Source organism: Trichogramma pretiosum, unplaced genomic scaffold, assembly GCF_000599845.2.
Source record: "Trichogramma pretiosum strain Unisexual culture from Peru unplaced genomic scaffold, Tpre_2.0 scaffold59, whole genome shotgun sequence".
NCBI lineage: Eukaryota > Metazoa > Arthropoda > Insecta > Hymenoptera > Trichogrammatidae > Trichogramma > Trichogramma pretiosum.
This window is the reverse complement of record NW_019641668.1, coordinates 1,001,036-1,018,262: the sequence shown is the minus strand read 5'-3', so window position 1 is coordinate 1,018,262 and position 17,227 is coordinate 1,001,036. Positions and strand designations below refer to the sequence as shown.

The following is a 17,227-nucleotide window of genomic DNA, read 5'->3' as shown; positions in this document are numbered from 1 at the left end:
GAAGGCATTGCGAGGCTCGTGTTTGGGTCTCGCGCGGGCTTAGCGCGACTAAGAGCCTGCAAGTAGGCGCTGAATTAATTATCAAAGAAAACACGTAGTAGCAAGCCTCGCTCGACTGCCGGAGATTACGAATTTTTCATTTGCTTCAATGACTGTGTCTTAAGCTTTTGAATTTATCTTCCTTTTGTTCGTAACCAAGCCAAAGGATAATTATCCGCAAGTTTCTCGCTCGAAACTTTTAATATAAAACTTGCTGCACATATTATATAAAGCATTGTTTGCAGGGGGGGTTTTGCACCTCGGCGTCGTCTATTTTTAGCAGCGATATCGCGTTTTTATATCTTAAATGGAAATCTAGAGATAAAATACACCTTTTATAAACTATCCGGTGAGACGATTTAGGCAAAAATCTAAAAATATAAAGCAGAGGCAAAATCTGCGGAATAACTGTTCTCGACAGTGTAAATAATAAAATATATAGATGAGTCGTCGAGAGCAGAGAAAAAAGGTGCAGGAATATAGTGTAAATATCGTAGCTCACGTATGCGTGGGTAAACAATGCGCGCCGTTTCCTACCCCGTTATAAACTCGCGGCCCGCAAGTAAAAGAGAAACAAAGGATTTACCAAGCGTCATAAAATTGTTTTATACGAGTTTTATACAGTGGCAGTGGGCCGTCGTCCGAACTCGACAATAGTTTTCGCTTCGATAGCGAAAATTTTTGTATCTTAATTTATTTATACATCTATTGGACTCGAAGGTGCGCTCGACGACGATTTGCATGTAAAGCTGGGGTTGGAGGCCACCGCGTAATAATGTCCGTATAAACGTGGGCATAAAGGCGAATCGCCCGGCTGGTTGGCTTTGAAATCACGTAGAGCCCCAGACACGTGTAATAGTTTGAGCCGTTACTATCCGTGAGCAAGTAGACGTATGCAGTCGAGCGACGAAGTTTATGTCGCGTCGCACGTGGTCGGCCTCGCGCTCTGGTCAAATACGTGCCTCCCAATCGAGCGAATTCGTCCGAGGAAAAAACCATTAATTAGGCTCTTTTTTGCATCTAAATTCCGTCAAAATTTCGTTAGGTTTTCGTTAGTAGAATTGGCTTATCGATCTCGGAGCGGGCGCGCGACGCGTCCCATGAATTTGTCACGCGCCGCACAGGCGGAAGTATCTCATCTCTCCTGATTGTCACGTGCGAATGTCGAGCTCGGCGCGTCGGCTTGTTTACGGTTTTATTTTTCCACTCACTTTTTTTCTCGACCAACTGCAGGGGCGGATGGTTGCTGGCTGCGCTAGTCCGCTGGCTGCGAGCGTGCATTTTTTTCATTCGTTCGATTTCCAACGATTTATGCCTTGGTACTCGCAGCGGCGGCACTGACACGAGTTATCTGGGCGCTTCATAAGCGAGCCTGCAAACCCACTCGGCCGATACTTGCGCGATGATATTTTTTACGAGTTAAAATTTGTCATGTAAAGACCGTAAAATTCTCTATCGGACCATAGTCCTATTAACAATGGCTAATATTCGTAGGATTTTCCCGGCATCCTATGTATCCCAACGACATGGGACGGGCTTGTTAAAACGTTTTATTTGAATATATTACATTTGCATTTTAGCGCGGGCGGCGAAAAAAGACGGAAAAGGTGGCACACCGTACCGGGCATCCGCTAACTACCGTTTACGCGCCTATTCAACATAATTCCGACTACACGAAGGGCCTGGCCGACTGAGTTAATTAAAAAGCGCGTAACTTTTCATGAATTCAGAAAAAATAATTTTTTTTCTTCCTCGGGTGTATAAATTACCTCGTCTCTTAACGCCTGTAACAACAACTGTAACAACAACTAGAACAACAACTCACAATACGCATTACTTCCTGGCGTGCGCGCTGGTAATTTTCTTGAGGCAGCCGAGCTTTTTTGTTCGATGATTTCTTGTCTGAATAAATTAAGCTCGTTGCGATAAAAACTTTGCTCCGCGCTCGAGTGTCACGTACTATTTAAGCTTAGAAAACTTGCTCATTCAGCGTGAAATTTACAACGGCTAACCAGAGGGTTTCGTGGAATTATACGCACTAAACTAAAAGTCGCGCCCATTCAGACAGATCAGAGTTAAAAGCGGAAAAAAGCAGCGCAACAAAGAGCGCGCACAATACAATATATATATATATCGACGAGGGACTTACATTAAAATCCATTGCTGTGATTGATGCTGCTGGAATAGAGCTGAAAATTCAATCCACTCAGGGCGATTGGAAAACGTGCTTTGCAAAAAGACGGAGAAAAATTTAAATCCTTGAGCTCGAGCTTAGATTCACGGAGCCAGCGAAAAAACATGGCATTATCAAAAAAATTACCCGGTATATGGTAATTAAGGTATTACACTTATCGCGCCGGCAGGAGGAAAAAAGTTTTCTTACATTGAAAACGATCATAAATCAAAAATCCAAGAGTGATCCTTTTTGCACTCTCTCGCACTTTTTTCCTTCGCGTTGGCTTCGATGGAGAAGTGAAAAATTAATTACGTCATTCGACGCGTTTGGACCATAAAATAAAAAAAGTTGCACGACGTTGATGGGCAAGCGACTAATAATCCGTGGAAAAATTTTTTGCTGCACCCCTCGGCACGTGATAAATTTGAAAAAAATCTTGACGATCGAGTGACATAATACCCCGTGGGCTTCTCCTGCTCGTCCACTTGTTCTAAGGCCCGGACTCGTAAATCGGAAATTGACTGCACTATATACGAGCGGCGCTGGCCTCGGGCCACAGGAAGTGCATCCGCACCACGGCGCACTCAACGCTGTAGCAATTATTTTGACGGTAGGAAAAAAAGAGATATTCCCGTTCTTTTGTGCAAACGGGCTGCAGACGAAAAAAAATGCATGTTTTGAGTGGTCCTTTTAACGACTAGAAAATTCGTACAACAAAATTGAATATCACATTCTTTGCTCGGCATAGTTTGCTGCGTGTGCCAAGAGATGGTCCTACAAAGGAATGCTCGCAATGTAAGTCTGGTGCTCGAGTGCATTAATAATGTAACACGCTCGCGAGCACACCGCATCGTTGTTCCAACCTCGAGATTTCAGGGTTTTTTGCTTAAACGCTTTGCAAGCTCGACAAAGATTTTTCGGTGGGGCGCGTCTCGTGCAGCTTCCCCTTAGCGCGATGTACTTTATCGGTAAAAAAGAAATGAATTACTCAAGATACGCAAAGGCAAGATTTATTGAATTATATATATGCTGGGCGTCTTTTGAGAGTAAAAAGAGCCAAAGGGGTGTATAGAGATTATTGAGCGGAATTTATAACAGCCGCGATAGCGTTTCAGCAGTGTGAAATTTGCATTTTTATTGTGGATGTGTGTGCGCTGCGGCGCGAGTCTCTGTGTATCGAGTTCGGCTCTCGGGGTAATGCACGAAATGGAAATATTCGCCTTTTTGCGGATTTGCCGTGCGTACCGAGGCCGTAATTCACGCACCGATGCCGTAATTTCATTATTTTCGCCTACAACTTTTTTTTTCTACTCCGATAGTATATAATTTGAGCGTATGAAAAATTCATTTTGATTTTCAATAAATTTTTTTGTCCGCTGCTTTCAAATATTAATCATAAGTTTTCGTAACTTTCAAGAGATTCCAGGACGAAACTCAATATTCCGCGGAGAGAAATAGAGAAAAAAAAAGAGTAGTCGAGTAATCGTTTGGCTCGGTCCGGTATTCAATATGAGAATTACGAAAGGAAAAATTGTTTTTCTCACGAAACTGGTGAAAAAATTAGTAAAAAGATGAGTCTTGATTAAATGTCTGTAGTCCTCAATCAAGTGGTCAGTATAGTCGTAGCTGCAGCTGCGAGGCAATTTTGAACGTTTACCAAGTAACGCGATTGGTTTTAGCTGTAATTTAGCTCGAGCTCTCGTTCTCTCGAATCCGAAGCGATCCTTCATATAATTAAAGCAGGCTGCGTAAAGTGCGTAATGAGTTTTGAGCTTGCACTAGCCGGAATAGATTTTTCGACGAGTCTGCCGGGACTTCACATCGACGCGCGCCGCAAGCACATAAAGACAGAGTGGGGAAAATTAACGAGCTCGATGATTTCGCGAGTAAGAGCCAATTAAACACTGTAACTCACCTCCGCTCATTAGTCCCATTCAACAAAACAAACTTTCACAAATGGCCCCCCCGCACGTGCGAACGACATCGATTTTCGCCTCTTCTTCGCGTCGTGCACCGAGGCGAACTGACGCGGAACGACTCGGCGCTGTTGTCTACCTCGCGCGCGAATACAAAGCACGACATTTTCTCGTTCGTACGGAATCATATGCACCCCCGCTGCAAAAAACATCTGTGCTACACGTACATACGGACTGGATGTCGCGAATTCGAGACTCGCTGTTTCGACGACGAAGCACCGGAGGGAAAAGCGTCGGCGCGCCCTGAATGAGAATCTTGTCTAAACGGATTTTCTCGCCAAACGAGTTATATGGCCTATTCCGCACCTCGATCGCGCGCAGTTGCTGCCTTGGAAAGCAACAATTTTCCAATCTATTCGACGTTGGCGCGATAAAAAAGGCAACCAAGTACGTGTGAGATTGTTTGCTTTGGACGCGTTAAACAACACGTGTATGCGTTTGCAGTTTCGCAACGTATCCAGGGCATTATATCGCAGGGCGAGCCGCGCCCGAGATATTAGTTTACGGATCGCCCATATTAAAGCATAACGAAGCTCGAGTCGGCGTCTCCGAGGGCGTTACGAGGCAGTACGTGGGGTTTTTACAGGCTCTTTTTTCCCCTCGGACATCGGATATCGGGCGCGGAGTGCATCCACGCGCGGCCAGCTCGGTGCCATATACACCACGAAGGCATTTTTTATTATTTGCCGGACGATTTTGTCGCGCGAGCTCGACGATTTTCCAAAAAGATTAATACATCGGCATTATAGGCAGGCAATGGAGCTGGCCTGAATAAAGGATGAACGAAGCGAAAATCCCAGGCGGCCCCGCTTTTTCCTTATATTCCCTTCATTTCTCACGTGTGTACCTTCCATATTGTCAGAATCCTCGGAGAAAAAGTTTTGAGAAAAATATCTCGACTCGCGATCGTCTTTTTTCACCGCAAGCCAGCATCGTGTGTGTGTGTATTGTTTTCCTTTTTTTTATTTTCTGGATGTGTACCTAAAAACAACTCGGCGCGCTGTATCGAGCGATGCTCCGACCGTGCGTGCGACTCGGTGTACGTTGTACCGCGCGCACACACACACGTGTGCGTACCTCGAGCTCGAACTGCAGGTATGTAGCTGCTGTACGTGACGCTCGCGAGGATACACATTAAATTTTATCTTCTGCGGACCATATTTTCCTCTTTTTATTGTTATATTCCCTTCCCTTACACGATTGTTATGATCTTTCTATACAAGTGCCCATACGGCCGCGCGCACTTTTCCCAAAGTTTATTATTTTTTATTATTTTAAAGATGAGACTCGAAGCAGTGGCACCGTGGGTCCGATACGTCGATACGCGACTCCTGTATACGAGGCGCGATTGATCTTCCTAGCGCCTCGCCAGCGTCTGTGCAGCTGGCCGAGAGCGCGTGATACGAGCTCGTTTCAGCGAGCTCCGGTGCGAGTAAAAACTTTGGCGCGCGAGACTTTGATGGGCTTCGAGCGGAAAGGACTATAAAAAAGCTCGGCGTTGCTCTGGCGAGCAAAAGCTTCGGCTGGCGCACGCTCGCGCCTTGTTTTTCTTTTCTCCCATTGGCAGCTGGTTGATGTTGCGCTGCAGCCGGCGCGACTCGTAAGTCCGTCTGACTTTACAGCGATTCCAACTACTCGCTGGCCGACGACGACGACGACGGCGGCTTTCATTAGCGAGGCGCGCGGCTGCTGCCGCTGGCTTTACGAATCCCGCAGCTCGGCGCGATCAGCTCTATTGATAGAGCCGGCAAACTGCTGACTTTTCCATCGCCCTCGGTGCTCGTTCCGGAGTCGGGCCGAATAGGTGAAAATACGGTCGCGGCCTTACACGACATCGCGACGTATATAACGCCGAGCGACGAGGCGCCACCTCGGACTAGCCAACTTTATTCCTTCTTTTCTCCCTTCCTTTGGATAACAAAACTTTACGAGCAACGATTTTGACGATTTGAAAAACAATCGCGAAATCCCTGCTCACCGGCTTAAGCCGTGACGTTAATTCTCCCAGCGATAAAAAAAAAACGAGTCACGTAATATTGTGGATAATTTGATTGTCGAACGAATTTAATCATTTCTCGCGGCAGCAGTCGAGCTTTTTCGCGGCGTAGCGCCATGATTTAATTTTCATTCTAGATAAACGCGATAAACTTTATTTCCCTTTCACTTGCTACAACGCCGCGCGACGACCTTGGAAACCCTTCAAGAGGCTCCAGGCGCAATTAAGCGGATTTGCGCGACTAAAGAGCTCATGGAAAAAAGAAACATTTAAATTTAATTCTAGCGCGTTGAAAAAAAAATGTGAAAAGAAAAAAGATTAGTGGTAGCGACTCGTCGGATACTCGTTTATCTCGGGCACGTATGAAAAGCGAAACCGTATATACGGTAAAAGCCTCGAGGCTGCAGCTTGTAAAGCTGTTGCAAAGATACCTGGCCGAGTTGTTGCGCTGTGGTGTTGTGTCAGCGTCGACCTGTTGGCAATTTTTAACCGAATAATAATTGGCAATGAGAGAAATTATCGGCGAATCGTTGGCGTACATAGCGAGTGAGATCTGAATAATACAGAGTTGCAAGAAAGAGTGCGAGTTTCGAAAACGCGCTTAATACAAATCGAACGATGCATCGAGATCGACGCGGTTTGTTTTGATTTCTCTCAGCTGCCGAGTTCTCGAAGGTCTCGCGAGCTTTATTAAATAATAAAACGAAACGATGGAATCGCTTTGCAACGGCTTCGCACGACTTTGAAACGCATTCATATTATCAAAGTAAACAGAACAAATGGACGGCAATATGTTCAAATTCAATCGAATCGGGCGCAGCGAGCGCGCGGCCCACGAGAGCTTCGCCATTATTTTCGTTTAATTAAAGTTTCAATTTTAATAACCGAATATCAACACGAGCTAGCATAAACGAAGAAATTAGAGTAACATTTAATTGCGAATGCGCATAGGTAAGCGATCGGCCGGATCAATTTAAATAAAGATTTTTCGTCGCTGATCATAAATACGAGGTCGGCCGCACACACGCAAAAAGCCACGACAGAGATGGAAAAATATCCAGAGGACTCGACCGATGAGAAAAAGTAGGAATGAAAGTCATAAATCTGCGGGGAGTTCGCTAATGCACCTGTAAGCGAGCTTACGAGAGGTCGAGCTGGAAAAAGATATATTTACGGCTAAAAATTATTCCGAGCTTCGGCCGGTGCTTCTTTTGAATAATAAATATAAGCGTGGTCGAATTTCATAATCGCGCGGTCATAATTTTGTTTATACTTGCGGCCGGCAACATCTGCTTCGCGAGTCAGATGTTTCGTACGCGTGACATCGATGCATAAATATCGATGAAAAATCGCACGCAGTCTCCGTACGTCGAATAAGCAGAGAAAGGGCAAAAAATGTACTCGAGCGCACATACACGTTGATGCGTCGTAGAAAAGGAGTAAAAAAAGCTGGCCTCATCGATTTTTATGTATTACATGAGAGATATCAGAGTTTGCAGACGTCCCTCACCTTTGAATTATATATTCTCTTTTATTCTTGTTTTCTTTTCGCCGGAACTCGTGGAAAAAATCGTTGCGAACTTATAGCCTTCTGCTAGCTGGTGTATTATATAGCCTTTCCTCCACTATTTGACACTTACGAATTAAGATGATAAAGAAACTTTGCAAAAGTCCGACTTTCTGGTTTTCTGTGCGCCTTACAAGTTGGAATATTTATCATTCGAGCAAAAAAAAATCAAGTAATATGTGAAAAAGCGCAAAATAATTTGTCGAATAAAATTTTCTTTTAACCGAGGAGAAAAAATGTACACCAAGGGACTTTGGTCGTTTTTGATATTGTTACGGAAGGAGCCGCGCGTTGAAAAGCTCATTTGGAATGCCTGCACGCACAAAGGCACGGAAGCGTACACAAGGTTTCATGTACGCCGGCTGCGAGTGTAGCTGCGTTAAATTGTAAATTTTGCGTCGACGCGCGACGGTGGCGAGGCTTTGAAAGGCTGCATCAGGTACGGCAGCAGCAAGTTTTCCCGGTGCGGCGCCATTATATCCTCCCGTTTCAATTATCAAGCCGATCAATCAGCCCATGTTTTTCCTTTATTCCTTGAAAAATATACAATTGGAAAAAAAGTAACAGTGGCGATTAGATGAATGTTATTTGCAAGCGGCGGCGGCGGCGACGACCAGGGGGCAATTGCGAAGGCAGTCGCAACTGTCAACGACACTCGCAGCAATATTTATAGATCGCGCGCGGCAATCACACGTAGTTCGAGCGAGGAAAGGATATAGGGGGAGGAGAAGCAGGGCAGGCACTTTATGGGCTTTATTAAAGCAGAAAAGTTGAGCAACTTATTATTTTGGCCGCAGTTGCGCTCGTTTCTTCTTGGCTCCTGCGGAGCTGGGCAGCTAGCTCTGCAGGCGAGTGCGTAACGCTTTCGCAGCAGCCCCTTGTCCCGGCTCAAAAGGACGTATTATGTCGGCGCGTGCAATCGAGAGCGATAATCTCAGACTCTAATTACACGGTACGTCAGTTACAGTCTCGATACGTCCCGCTCGCGCTCCGGCCAATGCTCGCACCGCCTAAGCTGACATACTTGCCAGACACGAGCTTGCAGCCTGACGCTGCCTCTGTGTATATGTACCTAGTATCCCTTTCCTTGGTCTCTTTGCTGCCGCTACTGTTGCTGCTGCACTGCACCGCACGTCTGATCCTCTGCTACTTGTTTACTCTCCGGCGCTGCTTAATTAGCTAATTGCTCGTTGGCCACCTATAGCTGCGCACGAGCCCAGAACTGTGTCGCGCTGAAATAGCGCTCAACTTCGATTCAAAATTACAATTCCATTGTCCGACGCGTTCCTTTTTTTCCGGCCAAGCTGTTCTCTTTCTGGTGCAGCGAGCAAAGCTATATAACCGAAACATCCAAGCGCGAAAGGTCCTTCGCTATAACAATTTCTACTTTTATACGGCAGCGAATCCCTATCTCTTTCTCTCTTTCGACAGAAGGTTGTAACGCGAATAGTATAGAGAGAAAACTGAGGCCAAGAGCGACGAAACTTGTTCGCGCTTATCTTTTCAAAGTCCAGCGAACGCATCAAATTTTATATGAATTCGCGGCAGAGAACCGTGAATTTTTTTATTACCGACTTTTTGTTTGTAATCGTAAAAAACTACCCCTTTGTATAATGTAATCTCATTACCGAGCCACAAAGGAAATATATTAGAGGACTTGTGCTGGAAAAAAAACGCATGAAACAACGGACGACTATTTATGAAATAATTTTTATTACCTTTCTCTTTCATAGAAAAACAAGAACTCCTCACTCACCTTTTTTTTCTTTATAATGTACATATTACAGTAGTATAAAAAGTCATTTAGTTTTATCGTACTAGGTTCTCAATAAGACGTTTTGGTTTTTTTTCTTTTTTGTTTAAAATTAAAATAAATCAATCAAACAACGTCAACAAACTATATATACGTCATTATAAACTTCAACATCGACCATAAAGACATAGATTCAATTTTCTAAATTTACACTCTGTTTCCCTGCTATAAACTATGATATATCCTCATGCTCATCATAACGTAACAAAGGCTTATGGTTAAATTAGAGTATTTTTTTTTATTTTTCAAAGCCATGTCGTGTATCGTTAAAATCATCTTTTAAAATCGACAAATCAAACTAGATGCATCGATGATGTGCTTATACTTACGATTCAACGAACCTAAATCATGAAAATGGGACTTTGAAAAATTTGGCTTTTTGCGCAATTTTCATTTCCCTGTCGACTTTTACGCCGCGAAATGACTCCGTCGAACGGTACAATGTGTACGGGTGTGCTTGTGTATGTATGTGTGTGTGTGTGTGTGTGTGCGCGCGATTGGGTTGTAAATGTAAAAAAATGGCAATTTTTCACTGGCATCAACATACACTTGTTCCGAAAAAGTTATAACAATATTCGCGACGAATATTCAACCGCTCATCGGGCGCGAGAATTTACATCAATTCAACTGTCGATATAATATTGTAACACGTATATAAGTTTATCACACGACTCATGCTACTCTTGTTTTTTTTTTCTCTCGCTCGGAGGACGTCCAACAATAAGGACTCGATAGATCATCCATATATATACCGTAGTGTATATACATATATATTTATTTTAATTTTGTTACGTGTAACCCTGTGCGTTGCCTGCATTGTATACGAGCTGACAAAGTGTCTCTAGACATCCTTGATGTAGTTATTAGTGATGGGCTCGAGGGTGATCATTTCGCAGGTGGAGTCCTGTCGCTGCTTGTCCGGGCCCTGGAGCGGTATGAGGCTCTCTTGGACGGTGTTCTCGAGGGCCGCGGGGTCGTTGCCGTAGTCGCCGCCGGCCTTGATGCCGTCGGGGCCCCCCGTGTTGGCCGTGTTGCTCTTGTAATCGCTGGCCTGCTTGGCGAATCTGCTGCAGCCAATCGAGTTCAAGAACTTGGCTCCGCACTGCCAAATCGTCCAAATCGACAACATCAGTATATAGATATATGCGTGTGTGTGTGTATATATAATGGGCACGAGTATAGTCGCTCGTCGAACGCGCGCGGCTAAATTGCTTGATGGCGCACGACGAGCGGCTGTAATAATGGCGCATCGTACATGACATTATTGCCGCGTACGCAGTGGACGTCGGAGCGTTGCCGATCGACGAGAAAAAGTCGACACTCGAATCTCGTCCGTCGTAATGTATACGTACACATCGCTCCACGTACACGCGTATATACGAGCACATTTCTACGCTTCCATTTTCGGAGCGAGCAGCACATAGCGCGCTTGTAACGACGGCCGATTATTTCATTTATCACGGGGCTTCGGAGTGCAGCGCTCGCGAGAGTACGACTGCAGTTCGTCCGACGGACTTGTACATACGCGAGCACCTGTTGCACCGCCGAGCGCTGACGAGCCGACGAGCATCGGCCTCCCTCGCGCGCCTACGCCTCTTCTTCTCTTCGTCTTTCACCGACAAATTGTATTATCATTATGCAATATCAATTCGCTGTGGCGTAAATGAAGTAAAAGCGGAGTAGCACAAGAGTTGCGAAAACAAAAAAAAAAAAAAAAAGAGAGAGAGAGAAGAAAAAAAAGAGAGAGAAAAAACAAACCGAGCATAAAGCGTTCGAGCTTAATTGCTCGCTCTACGAAAATACACGTTGGCTTTGGACTCGTTAAAAATAATATTACCGAAAGCACGTGGAATTTAGACCGATGCTCGCGTGTATGAGACATTTTAAAAATAAATTTATGCAAGCTTATATAGTTGGCGTTCGCGCGCGCAATTATCGGCACATAATACGTTTACGTGGATGCCGCATAGTAGCATATACTATATTATCGACGAGACGATCATCGCTCGCGTATCCGTTAATTAAAACTAATCGAATCGTTCGAGCCGCTGCTTATCCCATTCATCGTCGAATCGAGAGAAATTAAGCCGATCGAGATTGCGGAGGGGGGGAGTCGCTTCTGCCAACAGGTAGCATCGTAGGAAAAAAAAGTATCGCAGTCGTTTTACCTGAGCAAACTCCTTCCTGAAGCTGTCGTTGAGGCAGGTGTACAAGAAGGGATTGTAGCAGGTGCTCGACATGGCGATGCAGTGCGCCACGAAGAAGAGCACCTTGTAGTAGCTCCAGTCGGTCACCTTGGGCTCGAAGTCCTCGACTATGTTGATGAGGTTGAGGGGCATCCAGCTGAGCACGAACACCACCACCATGAGTATGAGCATGTTGTTGGTCTTCTTCTTCTTCATGCGGTCCATCTCCTCGCGTCGGCTGCTCGACTTGTTGCCGGGCCTCATGCGGTTGCTCAGCTTCACCGAGACGCAGACGTAGCAGATGGCGATCACGACGAAGGGCACGAGGAACTGCAGCGAGGTCGTGATGACCGAGAAGATGGTGCGCACCTTCTCCTCGGGCCAGTTCTCCTCGCAGAAGTAGTGCTCGTCCTCGTTGCCGTAGTGGCGCATGTACATGCCGTACGGGGCGGTGAGGGCCGCGGCGACCAGCCAGACCAGCACGACGATGCCCAGGCACGTGTTGATCTTCATGCGCGGCCGGAACGGGTAGAGGATCACGAAGAACCGGTCGACGGCTATGCTCGTCAGGGTGAAGGTGCTGATGTAGATGCTCATGCCCTGGGCGAAGGGCAGGCAGTGGCAGAGGAACTCGCCGAAGACCCAGCGGCCCGAGAAGGTGTAGAGCGGCGTGAAGGGGACCGCCATCGTGCACAGGAGAACGTCGCTGAGGGCCAGATTGGCGATGAACAGGTTCGTCACGGTCTGCATGCGCCGGTTGCGCACCACCACGACGAACACCAGCAGGTTGCCGATCAGGCCGCACAGGAAGATCAGCAGGTAGAGCAGGCTCAGCGCGATCTGGAACGTCCGATTGGACGTGGTGATGTCGTCGCAGGCCGAGCTGCAGTTCTCCGCCGCCTGGCAGCAGTTCTGGATCATCAGCGACAGGTTCGTCGCCAGAGGATCCCCTCCCGCGCTGTACTCCCTCGGCTGCGACATTTTTTCAGCTCCCTGCTGCCGGCCGGATCCAAGCTGTAATTTAATAATACACCCTCAGCGATCGCTTGGCTCCAATTTTTGATAATTATCTCGAATTATTATTAGCCGTACGAGTTCCGCTCTCGCTGCACGAGCGCGCGCACAAACTTTTTCCATTTACTTTTTCTCAGCTTTACTCCCCGACGCGACCGGCTTAATTTCGTTGCTGCGCATCGACGAAAAAATGCTTATATTCGCCCGAGCGTAGCTGCGTACGTGCAGACGCGTATAAACTTTAACTTTAACTCAGACTTTCCTCTTCTTTAAAAAGTGAAGAATAATTCGGCTCTTTTGGGAACTTTTCGCGAGCGATACAAAAGCCGGCTGCTCTCGCGCATAATGCCAGTAGAATCGGAAATTTACTCGCACCGTACGCGCTTGGCCCAATTGGAAAACCCGTTCAAAGGGGCTAAATTACATTTGCGTTAATACTCTGCTGCTGCCCCCCTCCTTTTCTCGCCCGTTCTATAATTATAGTCTCCGCGACTGACGTTTGGACGTTTCGCGCAGTTTGGAAATCAGCGTTGGCCCCGGCAACTCACTTTTTGTACGATTTACGACGATTATATTTAAATGCTCCCCCGCAGACTCGATGGAGCGTTTCGGATGTGTTCCGCCGAACGCGTCGCAGTGCATAATTGCGACACACAGCCTCGTGCTCAGCAATCGGAACGCGTACTTACAATTGCATGGAAACTATACTGAAAAGGCATAATGGCGCGATGAGTACTTTAACTGACATAATCCCTCTATACACAAAACGTCGATTCAGACTGTTGACATACTTTTTTCGATATTATTATTACTATTATTATTATGTTTATATTCCCGGTTAATCTTTGCAAATGTACTTGTCAGGGCGTAGAGCTCGCGCTGCAAAAGGAAACGATCGATCACTAGGTATAAACTCGACGTTCGCAGCTGCCGGAGTCGTTGCTCGTATATAAGAAAACATGGCTCGGCTGCTGCTGCTGCATCGAGCGTCGAGCGAAAAAGGATAATACGCCCACCTGTTGAGAGCATATCGAGTCTCGGGGTGCAGCCGATGGCTTTTTCGCGCGCCTTGTGTACCGCCTATATACGACTCAGCAAGTTTACTTTTTAGCATTATTTATTTCACGAGTTTCGCGTGCGCGTACAGACGCGCTGCGCCGCACGCGAGCGCGTGTTTTTTTGTCCATCTCATCCGTCACTATTTGAGGCAGCGATTTAGCCTCATAAAATAAGAAGAAGAAGAAGAAGAAATAGAAGAAAACGCGTATGCGACATAACGCACGAAGCTCGTATAACACGTACATAATGAAAAAACAAACACAAGCGCGAGCCGAGCGCGGCTTGAATGACCGACTGGCGGTGGCGCGGTGACGTTTCTCAATGATCGATTTGGGAGTATCGCCAAGCAAACAAGCCGTGGAATAAAAAATAATCGACGTCTGCCAATTGAGCCGGCCGACTAAAAGGCTCGTATTTTTCAAAGCTCGCACGTCTCTCGTCGTCGGTGTGCTCAAGATAAGCCTCCTGTGCGTATACAGTGTACCGTATATATATATATAGTACCATGTACATCGAGGTTGCGTATTTAGTATACGAGCCTGCCTCCTGTTTTTATTCGCGCGATCAATAATATGGACGCGAAATTTATCAGATAAACTCTTTGATACATCGTTACCGTTACCTGCCACCCGCCTCTGTTATGTTCCGCTCACGCAGCAGCAGTTATGTAAAATGCTCCAAATGTTTTTATTAAAGCTGAGTCGATGCAGACCTCGGCGCGGCATATTGGCCCGTATCGATCGATCGAGCCGCTCCAGATAGAACCAGCGACCATATATATTTTCGGATAATCAGCAGAAACACTCGCTCCTCCTTTTGCTTTTTGTTTATTTTTCTCGCGTATTATGTAATTGTATAGCCAATGGGAAACCACGACGATGGCGCACGCGAACCGAGTACGCGAGGGTCAACGGCATCCGAGCCATATTTTTTCGCGTAATACTTGAATTACAAGACGAGATAAATCTGCGGCTCTGCGTAGCTCGGCACTTAATGCTTTTGCCATAGAGCCCCCCCATTAAAGTATGTCGAATAAACAAACGTATATATTTATTTATCATATAAGCACAGGCACGTGTATATAATTTCACGGCTACGCGGATATACCGCACGAAGGAAATGTTCGTCGTTTACGTTAGCCCGCGCTACGCGCGATCCGGCCCGGGAGAGGGTATTTAACGTTAATGGCTTTTTCAAGGTGTACACGCGAATGTTATGACGTCGTCGTCGTCGCCGTGCTCGCGCGCGACTCGTGCTATGTACATGCTTTTATTATAAACAATGGAGACTTTTAGCCAAGCACGAGGCTCTTTTCGCGCACAAATTTTTATCGTAAAAAAGTCAGCTTGTAAAGGATTTATTTAATATCGATAAATCAGTGAAATGCAGCGTCCAGAGGGAGAGCCAGATTTTCTATCCAAGTGCTCGGAAAGAGAAAATATTACTCCGCTTGCTTGCCTCCCTCTCGCTACAGTTGCATAAACTGCACATACACACACACACACCCACACACGCACTCGTGTAAGCGCACAGCAACACCATGGCAGGCCATATGTCAATTTGTATTTTGGCTGCGCATCCGCGAGAATCGAGGCAAGAAGTCGGCAAAGGACTTATTGGCGATTTTTCGACGCGCGTCAACTTTTTGCGAGCGAAAAAATGTAGCCTCCGACTGGTCGGTCGCTTTTTCACTGCTACTCATAAAAAGAGACGGCGATCATAAGGAGGGAGAGATGAAAAAAGTGCGCTATTTTTTCGGCTGAGACGTAGCTGGCTGTCTCGTCGGTGCATTACAAGCTAAGTAGTTTTTTTTCTCTTGCAGCGAGCCGCGCGCGGCGGAAGAACTGCTTGATAAAACATGAATTTTTCATGCCATAACGACACGTAGACCAGTTTGAGAAACTTTATCTCGCTCGCATTGGTTTTTCTTTTGTAAAAAGCTCGCGCTCGAGTCTGGCCGACGACGACGACGACGACGACACGATATGCCTGTCTAAGGCAGCAGCTTGTTTTATCAGAGGGAAATGATTTTTCTCGTCGAGGCACTGGTACCTACCTAGCCGCTGCATAAATTTCGCTCAATCTTTGGAATTCAAGGAGCAGTCCGCCGAGGACGCATGCCGTGCACGGCGCCTTCCCCGTCCTCCTGCTGGATGAGTTAAAAGCAGCTATATCACATTCTCCTTTGCAGTGGCACAAGCACACCTCTGATCACTGATAATTTCGCAAAAGGCCTCTCACAAGAGCTACGCACAATTAGAGTCGACGATATCGAACACTCGTGTTCGGGACTAGAGCAGCAGCACTCGGATCGCGCACATGACGACTGACTGCGGGTCGCGAGCTGCTTTTGAGCCGACGCGCGCCACACGACTGATCCTCCAGCCGGCTGGCGAAGCTTTTCGAGCTTTCGGAGGCGCTCGCGGCGACGGCGGCGACGACCAATTCTAGTATATACAAGGGCACGCAAGCGCAACATCTCGCGCTTCGCAATGTTCTCCCGCGTGAACCGCAGCAGCTCGTCGAGCGCTCTTGCTTATCGCGATCGCTTTTTCCGCGGGCGAAATTTTAATTATCATACCCGTGTACGCGTATCGTCGTGTATTTATGCGGATATCGGCAACTCATGGATCGTCGCCTTCGAGATTTTAATCGTCGTCGCGCAATCGCGTACGAGCGAACTCGCTCTCTATACTCGTCGAGTGCGCGCGGCCTCGACGAGCGGCCCGCTATACCTACGTGCGGCTTTGTATATATTATGTCAACAGGCGAGAACGCGGCATTATAATTAATCCGGTCGGCTTGCGATGCCGCTCTGCCGCTGACACTGGCAATTAAAATTATAACTTTTCAGACGATCTCGTGAATTTAACGAATCTCCGGCACTTAAAAACGCACGCGGCACGATACACGCGCGCGGCCAAAATATATTCCGCTTTGACACTTGTCACGGGGGGCAAAAGTACGCGCATAATGCACAGCTGGAAAATGGGAAAGTTCGTTGAGCTCGCTCGAAAAATCCCAAGCTGCTAATAAACTTGCAGCCCGTGATTCGTCATGTATATTATAATTGCCTGTCGGCTGCGCGTATAAGGCGCGTCGAGCCAAACAACGGCGCGGGGGTCAAAGGCCGCCACCACCGACGCAGCGCGCACGGAAATAAGGAAAAGGTTTTCCTTTTAAAATAAAGCTCGAGCTGCTGCTGCTGCTGCCTCGCTGCGTCCCCGGGGAAGGATCAAATAAACCGCAAAGCTCGGCATCTGTCATTCTCCTGCGAGCTACTGCAAGCTCCATCTCCCTCAAAGTTAAACACGACACGTAAATGCGCACCGCGCCTGGAAATATAACTCTCGTACGCGCGTTCAGCTAGCGCAGCTTCTTATGTGTCTTTTGTCAAAGAC

The 17,227-nt window shown here is 46.7% G+C and overlaps 1 protein-coding gene across 2 annotated transcripts; it reads right to left on the bottom strand.

The window, feature by feature from the left end:
* Window positions 1-9,448: 9,448 nt before the first annotated feature.
* On the bottom strand, window positions 9,449-16,185 carry LOC106651370 (prolactin-releasing peptide receptor-like). Of its 2 annotated transcripts, none has more exons than XM_014369828.2 (3): window positions 15,883-16,185; window positions 11,736-12,767; window positions 9,449-10,669 (listed from the first exon to the last, which is right to left on the bottom strand). In XM_014369828.2, the coding sequence occupies exons 2-3, from the start codon at window positions 12,732-12,734 to the stop codon at window positions 10,409-10,411; spliced, it is 1,260 nt and encodes a 419-aa protein (XP_014225314.1). In that variant the 5' UTR covers window positions 12,735-12,767; window positions 15,883-16,185; the 3' UTR covers window positions 9,449-10,408. The 2 variants fall into 2 exon arrangements, with proteins under 2 accessions (XP_014225314.1, XP_014225315.1); XM_014369829.2 differs by lacking the exon at window positions 15,883-16,185 and adding an exon at window positions 14,449-14,755.
* Window positions 16,186-17,227: the final 1,042 nt, after the last annotated feature.